Source organism: Corvus moneduloides, chromosome 15 (genome assembly GCF_009650955.1).
Source record: "Corvus moneduloides isolate bCorMon1 chromosome 15, bCorMon1.pri, whole genome shotgun sequence".
NCBI lineage: Eukaryota > Metazoa > Chordata > Aves > Passeriformes > Corvidae > Corvus > Corvus moneduloides.
The window spans coordinates 3,401,981-3,420,077 of record NC_045490.1 but is presented as its reverse complement, the minus strand read 5'-3'; the positions used below and the strand labels follow the sequence as shown (position 1 = coordinate 3,420,077).

Here is an 18,097-nt window from a genome sequence, read left to right as displayed (position 1 = left end):
GTACAAACTTGGAATGGAAATGGCTGCTGCAGGGAGATGGAGCGACCTGCTCAACGCATCTGCTGTGAACAGGCTGATGTGCTGGATGGGGACGCAGTGGGACATGCTCAGTGAGGGAGCTCTTCCCAAGCATCCCAGTAGGGTGAAGAGGGGGACCAAGTGCTCCCAACACCTCATCCAGCCCTCAGGATTTGATGTTTCAGACATCAGCCTGAATCTCCCTTCACTGACTCGGATTTTGCCCCGATATGCTGGTGTTGCCTTGCTCAGGCAAGGCGATCCCCCTGCTCCTGCCCTGCAGCATCCCAGAGCCGAGTTCTTGTGCCCAGGAGGAGGGACAGTGCTTGGTGCCCTGGTTGGCATCCAGGGTGCTGCCACAGGGCTGGTGCCCCCTGGGAGAGCTGGCTGGCCGGGTCCCTACTAGTTGCCCTCATCTGGGTATTTTTAGAAGCAAAGTGTAGTTTAATTGTGAGAAGGCGAGCGGCAGCCTCGGGAGGGGAAGCTGGGCGGCAGCGATAGGGCAGCTCCTTCCGCAGGCAGTGCCACTGCAGCTCCAGCCACTGGGGCCAGACGCCTCTGGGAGTCAGCACTGGGACCCTCCCACCCCAATTCCACTGGGAACCTCTGCTGACTCCAAAGCTCGCACCATGAACCTCCCTGCATGGGGCCAGCAGGCACAGCGATGGCCCAGGGATCCTCACTGCTGCGAGTACCCCCATCCCATCCAGCCCCCCATCCCACCCAGCCCTCCCAGACCCCAGCTGAGCTGCACCCACCCCAATGGGGGCTGGGCAGGCTGACGGGGGCCAGTGTTCCTTGGGCTCCAGCTCACAGGCGCCAGCGGTTGTTTTTAGCCCAGAGAAAGTCCAATGTTTTGAGATTTTCTATTTTGAGCAGCAAAGCTGAAGAAGTGGAGCAGCCCCTGACCCCCGGGTGTCTGTGTGGAGCAGGACTGGCAGCCAGGCAGGGTGGGTGTGGGGCGGCTTCTGCCCCCCAAGGGGGATGTGGTTGCCCCCGGGTCTTCGCCCCACAGCTGCCTCCGTGGCCTCTTGCACGTCAGGCTGTGCCAGAGCCCGTTCCCATGCGATCCCATCTCTAATACTCTCCCAAGGGAGAACGGCCTTTCCGGCACTGGGATGTCATTCCTCCTTTCCCTCCTGCAGCAAGATCCCAGTAAAGCTCCCGAGCAGGATATGGGGTGTTCCACCCCAGACCTGCAACCCTTGTACCCCACCATGGGTACGTGTGTGCCCTCACAGAGCCCCTGTGATGTGGCACAGCTGGCATGTCCCCAGAAGGGATGGCCCTGGCAGAGAGGCACAGGGCTCAGACTGGGCTGCTGTGGTGGCACAGCCAGCTCAGCCCAGTGCTGGTGATGCTGCCACATGGAGGGTTTTGTCTCCTCGCAGCAGCCGTGGGGTCCATCCCCTGCACAGGAGAATGCTGGAGGACACAGACATCCATCTGGGAGTGGGGAGGGCTGGTACTCACTGGAGCTGCCACAGCAAGTTGTCACGACCACTGCTTCAAGGGATACGTGTGGGATGACGAAGGTGACAACGGGTGCTGGCAGTTGGTGCCGCTTGCTGGGCTCCCCAGAGGCAGACGCCAGCCCCAGGCACAGGCTTTGGTCTCGTTTTATTCAATCCTGCACTTCCAGAAGCACCTCGAGCTGCACACCAGCACTGCCATCCAGGGTCTGTGCTGGGGCCAGGTGCTGTGAATGCTGAGTGGGGCTGGGGGCCATATCCCCGGTGTCCCAGTGGGTCCCTAAGTGCGGTACCGGCGGGGGATGGCAAGGAGCCGGCGGAAGGCAGCACGGAAGTCCCGGTTGAAGAGGGTGTAGATGAGGGGGTTGACGCTGCTGTTGCAGTAGCCGATCCAGAAGAAGAAGTTGAAGAGGGGCTTGGAGATGTGGCAGCCCTGCCCACAGAGAGCCCCCAGGCTGTAGGTGAAGAAGAAGGGGAACCAGCACAGCACGAAGGCCCCCATCACCACAGCCAGCACGACGGTGAAGCGCCGCTCCCGTGCCCGCACCAGCCGCCGACGGCACAGCAGCACGCTCTGGTGCTGGCTCCGGCGCCGCCATCCCGGCATCCCAACGCCTGACCCCCTTCCATCGCTGCTGGCGGGGCGCGGGGAGCGGGCAGCGAGCAGGGCGGCCGTCCGCCGGGTAGTCAGGCGGTAGATGCGGCAGTAGACGGCGACCATGACGAGGCAGGGGATGAAGAAGGAGGCGGCGCAGGAGGCCAGCACGTACCAGGTCTCCTGGCTCAGCTGGCACTCCCGGCCCCCCGTCCGCGGCCGCAGGAGCGGTGGCAGTGCCACCAGGGCCGCCGCCGCCCAGACCGCCCCGATCATGCCCTTCACCCGCCGTGGGCTGCGGCGCAGGTTGAGCCGCGCTGCCCGTGTGACGGCCCAGTAGCGGTCGAGGCTGATGGCACAGAGGTGCCCGATGGACGCGGTGCAGAGCAGCACGTCCAGCGCCAGGTACAGGCTGCACCACAGCCCACCAAAGTACCAGTAGCCCATCACCTCGTTGGCCAGCGAGAAGGGCAGGACGAGGATGGCCACCAGGATGTCTGCCAAGGCCAGGGACACTAGGAAGAGGTTCTGTGGGGCTTGCAGGGCCCGGCTGGTGGAGATGGCCACCACCACCAGAGCGTTGCCCACCAGCGTGGCCAGCAGGACGGACAGGGCGGCCAGCAAGATGAGCCCCGTGGCTGCAGGTGAGTGTGGGGCGCTGCCGGCGCCGCTGCCGTTACCGGAGGTGTTGGGAAGGGTGCTGGCTGGCTCCATGCTGGCCCAGCCCCTCAAGCAGATGAAGCCCCATGGGGCTTTCCCCCGCCCTGCTCACCGGTCCCGAAGCGGCTGCGGGCACAGCCCCAGCATCGCTGAGTCCCGTGGGGGGTTCTCCCGGCCACCACCACTCCTGCACTAACCCGGTCTAGTGGCGAGGTCGTCCTGGCCCAGTGGTTGCCCAGTCAGGCATGCGGGACAGCAGCAGTGCTGAGAACACAGAGAGGCTCCCACGGCAGCGCTGCTGGCTCTGCTGGTCCTAGTCCGGAGGAGGGCGGGCGGGAAGGAGGGAGGGAGGGAAGGGTGGGCCGATATCGCTGGCAGGAACCCAAACATCTGTGGGCAGTGGGAGAAGTTGTCATTGCCGCTTAAAGGGCTCCCTTCAGGTTTACCATGGCAGGAGGGCTTCTGCCATGGGTGCCAGGGCGCCCGGTGGTGCAGGGGCACTGCCCAACCATGTCGAGTCATCATCCTGCTGATCCCAGCCCAGCAGCACCGCAGCAGCCCAGCACCTTGCTGGCTGCCCTGTGCTGTGCCTCGCTCACTGATACGCTGCTGTGGCACAGAGTGGGGCACTATGGACCCTGCCAGCTCAGTCCTTCGGGGACAAGGCAGGTGGAAGAAGATGCTGCCCGTGACACCTCAGTACAGCTGGCTACAGACCTCGGAGTTTAGCTGTGGCAGCATCACCACGTGCCCCACAGCACCAGCAGAGTGTTTGGTGTGTCCCCAGCACCAGCTGGGCTGAGCAGTGGTAGTGTGTGAGAAACGGGGAGGATGGTGGGGGTGGGGTACCTGTGACCGCAGGGTTTGCAGAGGGAGGACCCAAAGAGACACACATCTGGGGCATGGGTACTTCCCCTTTATTAGACACCAGCGGCCACAGGAGCAGCAGCCCGGGTGTGCATCACCAGCTAGAGCCGTGTGGCACCGTGAGGGAGTGGGCGAGGGGAGCCCACCCGGATGGTGGGGCTGGGCATCTCCTCGGGGTAGGAGAGGGCGGGGTTGTCCAGCCCCAGCCTGGCCTTGTCGCGGGGAGAGCCCTCGTGCTCCTCCCAGCCCTCGGTGCTGCGGCAGCGGTCAGTGCAGCACAGGGTGGCCTGGGTGATGACGCGGTCGAGGGGCTGCAGGGAGTGCATCCAGGCGGGGAGGAAGTCCCAGGTCTGCAGCCACTTGGGCAGGCGGCCGGGGCTGTGCGCCTGCAGCGCGTTCACCAGCCCCACGAAGAAGAGGAGGCCGAGGAAGGGCGCACCCACCCCCACCAGTGCCCGCCAGCCCGCCATGGAGATGCCGAAGATGAGGGAGGGCAGCAGGAGGAAGCAGATGATGAGGTACAGCACGGCAAACCAGCGGTACTTGGCCGTGCGCTCGCCCAGCGCCTTGGCCATGCGGATGGGCAGGCGGGTGAAGGGCAGCGGGTACCACAGCAGGATGCCCGAGATGTTGAAGAAGAAGTGGCACAGAGCAATCTGTAGGGATGGCATCCCTGTCAAACTGGGCACGTGGACTTCCCCCACCCCCTGCCCTGCCCGCTGACCCCATCCAACCCAGCCATGGCCCTGGGCTGACTGTACCTGGAAGGAGCTGGCCAGCTTGTCCCCCGGGCTGGCCAGGGCAGCCAGGATGGCAGTGGTGGTGGTGCCAATGTTTGAGCCCAGGGTCAGTGGGTAGGCACGCTCAATGCTGATCACCCCCAGGCCTGTGGGAGAGGCAGCCCATCCATCCCATCTCTCCTGGCAGTGTCATCCCTGTGCTCTCCCAAGGATGCACAGCTCGTCCTGTCCCTCTGAGTGCTTTAGCACCCACAGGCCACAGGCTGGCACATGGCAGGGGACCAGGAATGGCCGGGACTCACCGATCAGGGGTGTGATGGCCGAGGTGAAGACAGAGCTGCTCTGCACCACGAAGGTCATCCCAGCACCCACCACCATGGCAAAGTACCCCGTGAGCCAGCTGAGCGGATGTGGGAGGTCTGCCACGGCATGGGCATGGACACAAACATGGATATGGGCAGGGACACATCAGGGTTGGGGGTTGGGGCAGCCAGGCACAGGTCTGAGGATGGCAGGTGGAGATGGGCATGGGTGACCGTGTGGTACACGGTCCCCGTCCTACTCACCCGTGTTGATGACCTTCTGGATGGCTTTGGCCACCTGCCCCTTGAGCAGGGAGTTGAGGAGTTTGACCAGGAGGATGAGGCAGGTGCAGAGCACGATGAGGGACCCGGCCAGCAGCACCAGCCCCACAGCCAGGTCGGGCAGTGGTGTGTCGGTGAAGAGGTGCTTGCCTGCCCCACAGCACGGCTGGGCAAGGGGCTGAGGCCAGCCCGGCCCCGCTCGCAAACCTGCCCCCACAGACAGCCCCACACCCAGACCCCAGCCCAGCATCTCCCAGCCCTGAGCCACGTCATGGCTCCAGCACTTCTCCATCACGTGTACAACCCCCAGCCCCGCCTGCACCTCCCCAGCCCCATGCCCTGTGCCCCAGCCCTGCCCAAGCCCTCCACACCCACTCACACTTCTGCCTGGTGATGTTGTGGAGGACCTCGATGCCCTTAGTGCTGCAGTGGCCGGGGGATGTGCAGTTTGGGGGGGGCCCAAGTCCCACAGTGGCCATCTGCAGGGAGAAGGTGGGCTACAGCTGCCTCCACGGTGTCCACAGCCAGCCCTTGCCCACCACCCATCCTCTGTGGGATTGTTTGGTGGCCCCAGCAGGGCCACGGGCCCCTCACCTGTGGGGATGCAGGGCCACACCAGACGCGGATGAGGCTCCGGTTGCGCAGGCTTTCGTCCCCTGTCGCGATGCCCGTGATCACAGACTTGTCCAGCTGCAACAACACACGTGTTGGAGAGGGTGCCTGGGGGCTAACAGCACCCACAGACTGGGGACATCTTCATTGGCATGGGGACACCACTGCCAGCCTGGGGACACTTGGATACAACCACCATCAAAGGGACACCAGTGCTGGGGACATCACCACCAGCCTGGGGCACACCATGCTGGCGAACACAACAGCTGAGGAGACCTGGATGATGAGCTTGGTGAAGGGCTCCGTGATGATCTTCAGCAGGTCGGGGGCATCCTTCCCGCTGCGGATGTTGAAGGTGGCCACGACCAGGCGGGTGACGTGGTGCAGGTAGCCACTCACCACCTCCAGTGGCAGCAGCACCAGCACCGACAGCCAGTTGAAGCAGTCGTGCACCGTGGCACCGGCGAAGGCTCTGTGCAGAGCAGAGGAGCTCGTTGGCATGGGGTGGTCCTGAGGAGCAGCCCCCAGCCCCCAAGTCTCCTCTGACCCATCCAGCTCTCACCGTTTGAACTCACTGCGGTCGCCAGCCTGCATGAGGGCCACGATGGTGTTGGTGACCGAGGTGCCGATGTTGGAGCCCATGATGATGGGGATGGCAGAGCGCACCTCCAGCACTGAGGACAGAGAGACCTGCTAGCCTCACATGGCCTGGCTCAGGGTGACCCCATCCAGCCATCCCCTCCTCCAGCCTCAGCTCCCCAGGAGCCTCATGGGCACACTCACATCCTGAGGAGACCATGCTGACAATGATGGAGGTGGAGGTGGAGGAGCTCTGCACCAGCACGGTCACCAGGATGCCCACCACCAACCCAGCCACTGGATTGGAGAGGATGGCATTGTCCTTGAAGATGTCCCCCGCCACCTTTCCTGTAACGGAATGTGAGCACAGGCTGCTGGCACTGCCAGTGCCACCAGGTTCCCAGGCATCCCTGCCACCCTCCTACCTCCAGCCAGCTGGAAGGCAGAGCTGAGCACGTCCAGAGAGCACACGAAGAGGTACAGGAACCCAAACATCAGGGGCACCTTTAGAAGGGAGACACAGAAGGACTGGACCCTGGCCCAGCACCCGAGCTCTGTGCAAGACAAGAGAGAGTGTTAAACTCCTGCTGTGGCATGGCCCTGGTTCCTCAGGCTCCTACAGCCTCATGCAGTTCTCTCAGCTCCTGGCAGCACAGGGCTCATGTCCCCAGCTATGCCACCTCTCTCTGGGTCCCCTCCATCTCCTCCCACACTGGAGTGCCTTGTGCCAACTGCCCCTTGTCCCTCAGTTCTTCCCACATCACCCCAGGATGCTCAGGGTCTCCCCTCCGGCACTCCCCTCCCATCCTGGCACCCCACAGTCCTGGCACACCAAGTGCCCCAGGTGCCTCTGTCAGGTCTCTGGGGTGTTCCCCAGCCCGCGTGCTGTGTGAGACCCCCACCACCTGCGGGGTCTCACCTGGCTTCTGCAGCTCATCCAAGCCCAGGCGGTGCCCCTGCCAGGACAGTGCGTCCAGCTCGTAGCGCTCCCGGCCCTCACGCAGGCGCCCCGGGGAGCCGGGGCAGGGGAAGCCATGGTCAGGGCAAGGCACAGCGCTGACAGTGAAGGGGCAGGTGTGGGCACCCGGCAGCCGGTGCAGAGCTGGAGAGAGAGGGCACCTATGGTACAGCTCTGTCCTCACAGGGGCCTCCATGCAGAGGAGACCCCAGCACTGCCTGGGCCAGAAGCAGAGCTGAGCCAGGCGAGGAAGAGGAGGAGGGCTGGTGGCACCTACCTTGGGGGCTGGGGCAGTAGGCAAACTGTGGCCCGTGCACCACCCTTCCTCCCCGCACTGGGCAGCGACCAGGCAGGACCGGGCTCTCCGTCCGGTAGGGCAGCATCGCTCCTGCTGAGGCTGAGCAGAGGTGGCTGTGTGTCACCACAGCTGTGCTGCACCCACTGCCATGTCCCCCCGAATCCCTGCAGTGCTGGCACCACTGAGGAGCACCATCCCATCATCTGTTGGTACCCTGGGCCACCAGCTGCTGCTGTGCCACCCCAGCGAGCTCCCAAAGGGCAGGCAGGGGGGGCAGGAAGGGGACTCCTCCTGCTCAGGGCCCAGCTCACCTGGGGCTGGCCGGGCACTCAGGGCAGTGCCACTTCCACATGCCACATCCACGCGTCCCTCCAGCGAAGTGGTCCGTGGGGCACCACGGCCCTTTATACACACGCCAAGAGCAAAGTCTAAGGAGCCCCGTGTTGCCCCTCACCTCCGCTCGCTGCTCACCTCCTCCCCAGAAATTCCTGCAGTTAATGGGTAACCCCCACCACATCCCACGTCAGCTGCGGCGGATGGGGCACGTGCCCCCGGGGTACCGCGCCCCTGGCACTCCCCGACTCGCCTGCCCGGGGTCTGGGTAAGCGGCAGTGATGAGCAAAGCTGGGGCACTGCTGGAGCCCAGTGCCCGAGGGGTGATGTCGGAGCAGCCTCTCCATCATTTGGTGCCAGGTGGTTCATCCACTGCACGAGAGGAGGAGGAAGAGGAGAAGGGCTTGGTGCTGGTGCTGCTGGGGCATCACAAACCAGAGGTGAGGCCATGCACACATCCAGCACCTTCAGTGCCATTGGAGCATCAGCCATGAGGGACCCAGCTCTGCCCAGGGCACAATGTCCTCACTCCCAGGGCATTGGTGGTGGGTGATGCCAACACCGGTGTGATCCCTGTGTCCTGCCACTGGTGGTGATGGTGGCACGCAGCCCAGCTCTGCCTGTGCCAGCGGCTCAGTGTGGGGCAGCCAGCAGTGCTGTGAGGGCTGTGGGGCAGAGCCTGCGTCTCCCTGGCACCACATCTCCCCGGCGCGTGCAATGGGTGGGCAGGAGAGGAGCGAGGCCAGCACTGCCGTCACCACCTCCTCGGCCCTGTTTATCATTACCTGCTGCTTACACACCTCCAGCCAAGTTTCCATCCACCCACAGGACACCCAGCCGGCTCCTGTCCACAGCTGTCCAGGGGAGAGACAGTGGCCAAAGGGCCCCTCCAGCCCCGGTGCCTGTGGGAGTAGGCACAAAGCTGTTCAGTTGCCACATCCCCATTTCTCCAGGATTAAGCACTTCCAGGACCCATCACCATAGATGAGCCAGGTGCAAGTGTATGGGAGGAACAAGGGCAGGTCCCTTGGGTAGTCCAGGGCACTCAGGGACTGCCTGGGGTACCTGTGCCAGTGCTGGAACACCATTGAGCCACCTCCACTGAGTCACAGACTGATGGAGCTGAATGCCCGGGAGGTGCCACAGCAGGGGACACGTCCTGGCTCCGCAGGGCCTGGGGACCCCTCTGTCCAGGGGGGCAGGGGTGCAGCCAGTGTGCAGGAGGCTGGTGTCCGCACTTGCCCCGTGCCCAGGGGCTCTTGGCCAGCTGCCCCCACAATCATTAACCCAGTGAGGCCCTGGCAGCTCTGGCTGTCACTCATTGACAGAGTCGGGGCTGAAGTCCTTGGCCGTGCCGGCCCTGCAGCTTCCCCTACTCCGTCAGCAGTGCCGGGAAAACAAGCTCCTGGCACTGCCCCTTGCTGCCAGTCAGGGTGGCACTGGAGCCAAAGGCTGGCCCCAGCTCTGCCATGGGCCTGGGAGGGCTCCATGGGGGACAGGGAGGTTGAGGGGACATTGCTGCTGGGAAAAGAACCATCCAGCCTTGATGACAGAGAAGGAAAGAAAGGCACATCCAGGCAACGCTCTTTATTTCCCCTGGTTCCACACCACAGACAGAACTGAGCAGCATCACAGAGACACAGGGGGGCTCTGACTAAGGCCACAGGGCTGCAGCTGGCTGTGGTGGCATGGGACTGGGTGGCCATGCCCCATTTCTGGGCAAGCCTGGGTGCCCTGGGTCACCCCTCTGCCTTTGGGCAGGCAGTGGTGACAGACTGGTTAGGCAAGGCACAGCCAGGAAGGGCTCTGGCATGTATGGACTGTGGAGGCATCTCCTGGCTGCTGTTGGGGGAATGTCTCCATCACACATTCTGTCTGGGACCTCTGGGGACACTGGGCTGCTGGGCATGGGGACCAACAGGGTACAGCCAGGACTGGCAGATCCTAGGCTCAAGGCTACAGCCCAGCACAGCTGCTGGCAGGAATGACAGGCTGGGCACACGCTGGGGACCTGCACAGCAGGTTGAGGTGCTCAGCACACAGGGGTGCTGCATTCTGCTGGCACCAAGCAGAGCTGTACCCAAAGGCTGAGCACCCGCAGCCCCAGTGGGGATGGGGCAGGGGGGGATATGGGGATTTGCTCCTGTGTGTCCCTCAGCAGCCACCCACGCAGGATCTCCAGTGAGGAGGAGGAAGGCTTTTTTGGCACAATCTGCTGGCTCTGCCTCTGTCTGCCTGGGGCAGGAACCATGTGCCCTGCTCCAAGCAGTGCTACTGCGGCAGGATCAGGCCACGCTCACGCAATGCAGATGTAACAACCTGCCCGGGGCACAGCCTGGCAGGGCCATGCTCACCCTCCCCAGGAAGGGTGGACTTGCAAATCAACAACGGGGCAGCCCTGTTCCCACAGGGCCAGGGACTGGATCTGGCTCTCAGCTCCAGGCACATGTTCTCCTGACCCTGCCTGCCCACAGCACCGGAGTTCAGGACTGGAGCCTGCCTTTCCTCCCCACCCACCCTGTCTATCCTACACACCCTTCACTGGGAAGGGAGCTTTCCCCACCCAAACAGTGAGTGGGGCTGTGCCAGCCTGACACAGACAGGATGTGCTGGGCAGGCAGCTCTGCTGCAGGCAGAGGCACTGGGCAGGACAGTGCCAGGCATGCACGGGACGTTGCAAAGTGCTTTGCAACGGGGGTTCAAACTATGTACAGGACTCCCTTGATGTGCACCGGGATGTGGCCCCACAGACGGGCATGGCAGCTGCTCAGCCACTCACAGTGACACGACACGACAGTTTGGGACAGGATGTGGACGAATCTGCAGTCTGGGCAGTGTCGGCGGTGCAGGGCAGGGGCTGTTGGGCCCATGTTGAACCCCGGCATGGCCTGGGGGTGCCACGCGCCGGGTGTGGACGTGCAGCAGGACCCATCAGAGCTTGTGGTCGAACGAAGGCTGAGCCAGCGCAGGCTCTTCCTGAGGGAGGCTGTTTCCCTCAGAGTCAGGCTGAGGGGCACTGGGCTGATCTGACCCCTCGCAGGCACTGTTGTCCTGCACGGGGAGCTGGAGGAAGTCAGGCAGGACCAGGTCCTCCTTAGAGAGCAGCCCACGCTGGTCGTTGGCCCGGCAGCTCTGGGCACGGTTCAGCAGCTCCACCAGCCCTGGGGAAATGCAGATCATGCACCTGAGCCAGGCACTGGGGCTTTGTCCTAGCACCTCGGCTGCCCTCTCCACCTGACATGACCCTGAACATGTCCCAGGCACAGCACCTGCACCTTCTCCCTGCTCCACGCCAGACCCCAAGACCCCATAGCCCATTCCCAGCTTCACAGGACCCTGCACCCATCCCCAGCACATCAGGGGCTCTGCATCCCTCGGCCTGTGTTTTGCCCCAACCCCTCAGGTTTCAGACATGCCAGGTCTCACCTTCCAGGTCATACGTGCGGCGGTTGAGGTTCATGGCAGCTGAAGCCCGTGGCCTGGAGAAGGAGGAGGGCACCTCCCACCGCGTGTCAGGCTCTGCTCCTGTTGGGCTTCCCTCCTGCAATGAGCAGCCCAGGCCTCAGCCACGGGGCGAGGAGGCAGCGCTCCCCTGGGCTGCGTCCCCATCACCCTCCCACAGCCTGGCTCCTGCCTCAGCACCCACTGCCCAGCCCCGCGGCAAGTGCTGGGGCCACAGCAGGGCCCAGCTTCCCTGTGGACCACGGCAGCAGCTGTGAGGGCATCTGTGACCGGGGCTGGTGGGATTTTATGCTCACCTCACTCCGGAGCAGAGAGGGGGCAGCCGCAGCCTCAGCACTCTCCATCACTCTCACGTCTGCAAGGGAAGTGATGCTCAGTGCCCCATCCCAGCATCCTGGTCCTGGCCCGGCCAGTGACAGGATGGACCTTGTCCCAGGGAGCAGGAGCCATGGCCAGCAGGAAACAGCCTGACGCTGTGAGTGCTCTTCAGGGTGATGTGGCTTGAGGGGACATGGTTTGGGGGGGAGGACACTTTACCTGCTGGCGTTTCCAAGACAAGTTTCTGAGCAGACACTGTGCTGACCAGCTTCTCCAGGTCCAGGGTGGCTGGCTCGCCTTGCTGCAACAGGAACAGCAGCCAGTGTCACACTCACTGTGGCACAGCAAAGGCAGCCAGGCTGAGGACCTGCTTGTCCAGACCCCACTGTGCCAGCTCAGGGAACACCCACTGGTCCCTCCCAGCACGCAGTGGGGTGTGTGGCCCATACCAAAACCTGTGATTTTACGAGCCCACAGGCTGTCCCTGGCACACACCACTGCTCCCCACCACCTGCTCACAGCCTGAGCCCCAAACCCAGGGCTCCCCCCAAACCACAGGGGCTGGGCTGTGCCTGCCGAGGCCCGAGCCTCACCCTGCGCAGCAGTGTCTGCTCCACGCTCACGCCGTACTTCCCCAGCACGGGCTGCAGCGCTTCCCGGATGCGCTTGGTTGACCTGGCTGTGATGCGGATGGTCTTGTTGAGGGAGGAGATTTCCAGGCTGCAGAGGGGGAGAAGAGGTTGTTGCAGGCAAATATGTCAGGCAGGAGCAGAGCCAGAGCACTTGGGACTGCCTGGGGGACTGGATTTGAGGCACTGTGGATGGCCAATAGCATCAGCCCCAAAGCTCCCACTCACTCAAAGCTTATCCTGTTCTCCAGCTTCACCTCCTGGTCTGCCAACACAGAGCACTCCTGGTCCAGCACCAGCGCTTTCTGCAAGAGACAAACCATCAGGAGAGAGCCAGCAGAGTGGCACGTGGTCCCAGCACAGCAGGGATGGTTTGGCTGGCAGAAACCCTGCTCCCCCCTGCCTGCCCTACCTGCTCATTCCCCACCAGGTAGACCTTGATGTCGGGGAGGCTGAAGCCGCGTTTCTCACATATCCCCACCAGCATGTCCCGGATGGAGCGGCCGGGCCGGACGGAGGCCAGCGAGGCCGTGCCGTCGGGCAGGTACACGCAGCAGTACTTCATGGGCTTGGCCGGCAGCTCTGCCTCGCTGCCCCCCAGGCTCTTCTGTTGGCCCTGAGGGAGGGATGAGGCGGGATGAGCCCAGCCAGTGGCAGCGTGGTGCCGTAGGATTGGCGTGGTGCCGACTCACCTCCGTGCAGGGGCTGGTGGCTGTGCTGGCCGAGGACAAGAAGCCCAGGTCCAGGCTGGCTGAGGAGTTGAGTGAGCCCTGGGACTCCCTCCACAGCATGGCGCTCCTGCCGCCTTCTCCCCCCTCTAGGACAGACAGGGGGATGGTGGTAGGGACATGAACACCCCTCAGGGTGGTGTGGCCCCTCTGGCCTGCTCAGCACAGCACCCACCTGCCCAGGAGGGCTCCCGCCGCTCTCCCTTCCTGAAGGACCGGCGAGGGCTGCGGTTGGCACCACTGCCTGCTGTCTCCACGCCCAGTGGCAGGGACTTGCCCAGCTTCAGCTTTGACTTCTGGGGTGAATTGAGCAGCATCTCAGCCTGCGGACATCTGAGGTCTCCCCTTCCCTTTCCTTGGTCTCCTGACTGCTTGTCTGTCCTCAGCCTGGGGCTGAGGAGCAGGGAAGGGACCCAGCACCAAGGGGACATGTCCCCATTCCCCTTTCCCCCACACTCACCTTGCTGAGGTCAGGAGGGGGGCTGCTGCTGCGGGAGTGGGGCCGCAGGTCGGGCAGGGGCTGCCCCTGGCTCTCTGCCCGCAGGCAGGCCTGGTAGAGCGGGGATTTCACGAAACGTGTGTAGCTGTCAAACTTCATCAAGTTGAAGATCTGGAAAGGGAGGATGTGTGTGCTTAAGACCCCTGCCCACCAGTGGCTCCAGCCACTGCCCCATGGCACAGCCCCACGGTGACAGCAGTGATGCTGGTGACATGTGGGGTGGTCCCACAGCCCCCCCCATCCTGCGGGTGGAGCTCAGGTGCTGCCCATACCTGGAGCTGCTGGATGCGAAACATGTCTGGGGAGGGGGTGGCCAGCATGTCCTCCCCAATCCAGGCCTGCTTGTCAATGTTCACAGGGCTGACCGAGTGGCTGGAGAGGAACTCATCGTAGATCCGCCGTGCCTCCTGGGCCAGCTGGGGGGATAGGAGGCCAGGCTGAGACCAGCAACCCCCTCCTCTGTACCACCCCAGGGGAGCCTCTTGCTCACCCCACAGAGACACCTGAGTCCTGAAGAACCAACCTGCCCCAGGACCAGCTCAGTACCTGGACTTCAGGACCAAGCTTTGGGCATGACATGCCAGTCTCTCAGCAAAGGTACAACCTGAGGGAGGAACCATCTCCTGCAGCCACCTAGCTCTGTCCCCATCATCCCCTATCCATCTCTGCCCTTGGTCTTGTTTGTTCCCCCAGAAACACTCTCCACCCTCTGGCTGTCCCAGGCTGAGAAAGCACATCCTGCTCTGTGGGGCAGGCAAGCCCAGCTGTGGCTTTTCAGATGCACATCACATCCATCTTGTTACTCCTTCTGCAAGAGCCCCCAGCCTGCTCAGCCCCCTAGAAAAGGGGACTGCCAGGACCCCTGGACAAGCAGGCTGGACAGATCTGCCCACATCCCTCCCAGCAGCTGTGTGACCAAGCCTGCACAGAGCTGGTACCTGCTGTGTGTCACTGGCTGGGATCTGCTGGAAGCGTTCACATGCTTGCCAAAAGTAGACGTTTTCAGCACTGAACTCCTTCTTGAGGAACTCCTGCAGGGCAGAGAGAGCTGCTGGTCTGGTGGCACCGTGGCTGTGGGACAGTCGGTGTCCAACAGCAGCTGGGAGCAGGCACTGAGCTCTGGGCTGTGGCACTCACAGTGAAGTAGGTGACAGCCACACGGTCCTGCAGCAGTGTCTCGAAGGATTCAGCCCAGCTGACCACAGAGCCCTGTGTGGATCCACACGAGGTCGGTGGGCCTGGCAGGCTGTTCACACTGTGGTTGCTGCCACGGGTCCGGGAGGCATTTAACTCTGACAGAGAAAAAGGGTCAGTTCTTGCTGTCTTCCTGTCCCCCAGCATCACACCCTGGCACCAGCAGCCCTCTGTGTGCCCCATCTGGATCGGAGCTGGTGAGTGCTGGGTAGGGAACATAAGGAGCATCACAGTGGCATCCTTGGAGTCCATGGTGCCACAGCTGGCACTTCCCGGCACGACAGCTCTCCCTGCCAGCGCTGGCAGTTCTGCCCACCCTTGGTGTCATCGTGACTCCACCTGTGACTCATGTCCCGGGGTAAGACAGCCGTGGGGAAGGCACCCAGCCAGCAGGGAAAGCAGAGTGGAAGGGGACACGGATGGCAGACAGAGTGGAGGGAAGCTTGGAAGATGGGCAGAGGTGCCTGAACCCACCTTCTCCATTGTTCTGGCCATGATGAGGGACAAACACAGCATGTGGAGGGCACAGCAAGTGTCATTTCCAGCTCCCAACCCTGAGGAAACCCCACCTCGGGGAAACCCAGGGTGACCATGTATTCAGAAAGATGGAAGTTCCCAGGGACAACCCCAGCTTTGGAACTGGTTTGACTGGTGTGCAGCTGGAAGCAGGGGGTCATTTTCAAGAGAAGGTAAGGGTATGGAAGCAGTGTTCTCCTGGCAAAGCTGGCAGGAATGGAGTAGGTGTGTCAGGCTGCTCCTTTGCCAGGCTCCCCACTGGGTCTAAACCACGGGTAACTGGGGCCAAGACAGTCAAATAAACCGTCTGAGATATCCAGTGCACAGTGAGACTGACAGACAGACAGACAGACGGACTCCCTCAGACAATCTGGGGCTGGCTGGTACCCAGGTTCTCCTTGCCCCAGGAAGCCCCTCAGCCCCCAGCACCCCAAAGTGCCAGCTGAGCAGCCAAAGGGAGGGACAGGCACCAGGGGCCAAGTGGGAGGGATGTGGGGACACGGCCAGTCCCAGGCAGAGGGCTCAGCCCCGCACTGTGGAGGCCCTGCCTCCCGCCCATGGCACAGCCTGTGCTGACACAGGACCTCACTGTCTGCTGGCTCCCTGCCCCTGGCACCAGGCTGCCTGTGGGCTTCCCCCTCCCCTGAAGATGATGCCGGCCTCCCGTCCCAGGGCAAAGAGCGGCCTTACCTCCATCTGACACGGCTGGGCCCTGTGGGGGTGGAAAGAAGAGAGGTGAGAGGGGCTGCACGGGATCTGTGGGCCTGGTGGAGTGGTACCTGGGCAGGCAGCAGCACCAGGGCAAACCCAGTCCGAACCCAGAGCAAGAGACACTGTCAGCACACACTGCTCTGGTGTCACCTGCCCTGTGTCAGAGGCAGGACACAGGACTTCCAGCCCAGGGCAGCAGGGAGAGTTACAAGGTGGGTGCAGCTTTTCTCCCACCTCCCCATGGCCTGGGGCCAGGCCCGTGATTGGGAAAGGGCAGATGCTATCAGATGTAACCCTGCCACCCCAAACAAGAAGGGAGGAGAGAAGCAGCCTCCACAGCACAGGAAGAGGAGGGGAGGAGGGGAGGGAAGGAAGGACAACCACAGAGCCCCAGGCAGGCAAATTGCCTGTTCCCTCTTTCCTTGGAGCTTGGAGCTACCGGAGGGCAAATGCCCAAAAAACAGAGACCAAGTGCTGCCAGCTCAGGGCGCAGCAGGACAGGGTGTCCTGCAGCACCCACTGGGCCCCCCAGGTACCAGCCCTGGGGATGGAGTACCCGGGACCCACAGCAAGCAGGGACTTGGGCAGAGCCTCCGAAGCCAAAGCCCAGCCGAGCACTCGCTGCACGGTGCTGTCTCTCATCACCTGCTTGGGGCCACACTGAAGTGGTGCCCACACTCAAGTGATGCCCTTGACCCAGCTGGCCCGTGCCCCCCACCCTGCCAGCCCCACACACCCCAGCCTACCCCGCACATCCCCGACTGTCTCCACCCCTGCCTTTCCCTGCTACCCCACCCCACATGCCTCTGCCACGTCTCTTACCCCAGTCCCATGTCCCTCTATCTTGCCAACTCCTCGCTCCTCCCCATCCATCCCTGCTGCCCACACCCACACAGCCCTGCCGTGCCTGCGCCGCCCAGCCCCACACACACCAGCACTGCTGACTTGGGTGACCCTATCCCCATCCGCCACTGCTTGTCCATTACCCCGTGCCGCACATCCCCACTTACAACGCTGTCCAAGCCTCATAAACCCCTGCTGCTCATTACCCCAGCCCCACACACTGCTGCCTGCCCTAAAACCCCTCTACCACTCCTCCTGCTTTGGTTCCCCATCCTGCCCTGCCTGCCCAGAGCCAGCCTGCCTGTTTCCTGACTCCATACATCCCTCTGTCTGCCCGTTATCCCCTCCACACGCCCTGCCCGCCCGGTCCGCAGTCCCACACATCCCCCGCCTGCCCGGTACCGAGCCCCACGCCGCGCCGCCGGGCGGGGCAGCCCCGGGGGATGGGGACCGGCACCCCGGGGGATGAGGACCGGCGTGCCGGGCACTCACCATGCGCCCGTTCTGGACCACCAGCAGTTTGCCCTTGCCCTGCATCCCTGGCTTGGCCCGGCCCGGCGCGCTACGGGCGCGGCCCGCGGCCCCGCAGCATCCCCGGCCGGCGGCGCGGCTCTCCCGGCCCGGCCCGGCCCGGCGCTCCCGGCACTACCACACTACCGCTTTCGGCTCTCACAGGAAGTGTCGCCATGGGAACCGAGACCGCAGCGGGGGGAGCGGGGCTGCCCGCCCGCCCGCCCCGCGCCGCCGGCACCGCCCCGGTGGGCACCGGCTCCAGCTCCGGGCCAGGAGCCGCCGCGGCGCCGCTGCATCTCCGTCCCCATCCCCGTCCCTGTCTCCATCTGCATCCGCATCCGTTATCCCATTCCCATCTGCATCCCTGTTCCCATCCCCATCCCACTCATTCCCCATTCCCATCCCCATCTCCATCTGCATCCACATCCGTGATCCCATCCCCATCTGCATCCTTGTTTCCATCCCCGCCTCTGTCCCTGTCTCCATTCACATCTACATCCATGACCACATCCGCATCTGCATCCCTGTTCCCAAACCCATCCCAGTCTCCATTCCCAGCATGGCTGTGCTGCCTTGGGGTCACCACCCCGTTGTCCCCCCTCCCTGCAGCCTGGACAGCCTGAGCGGGCTCCTCCCGGCCATCACATCACCCCAGGGAAGGGGGGTGTAGGGGCAGGGGGACATCAACAGGCCCAGCACACCCTGCCACCAGCCTGGTGCCACTTGCCCTGGTCACAGAGGGTCTGGGGCTGGGCCAGCGTTTGGGGAGGGTTGCCTGTGCTGTGCGTGCCAGCAGAACCTGGCAGAGAGGAGCAGTGGACGTGCAGCTTGGAGTCACCAAACTGATGCCTAAGCAGTTTTGCCCACCTCCTAAGGTCGGGGTTCCATGTTGATCAGCAACCACAAACCAGTGGAGGATATTTTCGGTTATTTGTTAGGAAATCTCAGTAACTAACAGCGCAGGATAA

The 18,097-nt window shown here is 63.4% G+C and overlaps 3 protein-coding genes across 8 annotated transcripts; all 3 read right to left on the bottom strand.

The window, feature by feature from the left end:
* Nucleotides 1-933: 933 nt before the first annotated feature.
* LOC116451510 (alpha-2Db adrenergic receptor-like) lies at nucleotides 934-3,027 on the bottom strand. The gene has a single exon (XM_032125056.1). It carries the CDS (start codon nucleotides 2,797-2,799, stop codon nucleotides 1,771-1,773), a length of 1,029 nt encoding a protein of 342 aa, XP_031980947.1. The 5' UTR covers nucleotides 2,800-3,027; the 3' UTR covers nucleotides 934-1,770.
* A 614-nt stretch (nucleotides 3,028-3,641) lies between these two features.
* Nucleotides 3,642-9,213, bottom strand: SLC34A1 (solute carrier family 34 member 1). Of its 2 annotated transcripts, XM_032125197.1 has the most exons (13): nucleotides 7,695-9,213; nucleotides 7,363-7,482; nucleotides 7,047-7,229; nucleotides 6,553-6,681; nucleotides 6,332-6,475; nucleotides 6,111-6,222; nucleotides 5,825-6,020; nucleotides 5,531-5,626; nucleotides 5,316-5,415; nucleotides 4,919-5,086; nucleotides 4,655-4,771; nucleotides 4,374-4,498; nucleotides 3,642-4,268 (listed from the first exon to the last, which is right to left on the bottom strand). In XM_032125197.1, the coding sequence occupies exons 2-13, from the start codon at nucleotides 7,466-7,468 to the stop codon at nucleotides 3,714-3,716; spliced, it is 2,031 nt and encodes a 676-aa protein (XP_031981088.1). In that variant the 5' UTR covers nucleotides 7,469-7,482; nucleotides 7,695-9,213; the 3' UTR covers nucleotides 3,642-3,713. The 2 variants fall into 2 exon arrangements, with proteins under 2 accessions (XP_031981088.1, XP_031981089.1); XM_032125198.1 differs by lacking the exon at nucleotides 7,695-9,213 and having other exon boundaries at nucleotides 7,363-7,672.
* Nucleotides 9,214-9,288: 75 nt separating this feature from the next.
* RGS14 (regulator of G protein signaling 14) lies at nucleotides 9,289-17,239 on the bottom strand. 5 transcript variants are annotated; one of them, XM_032125201.1, is made up of 15 exons: nucleotides 17,109-17,239; nucleotides 15,753-15,774; nucleotides 14,490-14,644; nucleotides 14,291-14,383; nucleotides 13,625-13,768; nucleotides 13,314-13,463; nucleotides 13,029-13,176; nucleotides 12,818-12,942; nucleotides 12,538-12,741; nucleotides 12,354-12,430; nucleotides 12,090-12,216; nucleotides 11,716-11,797; nucleotides 11,475-11,533; nucleotides 11,143-11,257; nucleotides 9,289-10,877 (listed from the first exon to the last, which is right to left on the bottom strand). In XM_032125201.1, exons 1-15 carry the CDS (start codon nucleotides 17,151-17,153, stop codon nucleotides 10,648-10,650), a joined length of 1,776 nt encoding a protein of 591 aa, XP_031981092.1. In that variant the 5' UTR covers nucleotides 17,154-17,239; the 3' UTR covers nucleotides 9,289-10,647. The 5 variants fall into 5 exon arrangements, with proteins under 5 accessions (XP_031981092.1, XP_031981094.1, XP_031981090.1 ...); XM_032125203.1 differs by having other exon boundaries at nucleotides 13,029-13,149; XM_032125199.1 differs by having other exon boundaries at nucleotides 14,490-15,774; nucleotides 17,109-17,185.
* Nucleotides 17,240-18,097: the final 858 nt, after the last annotated feature.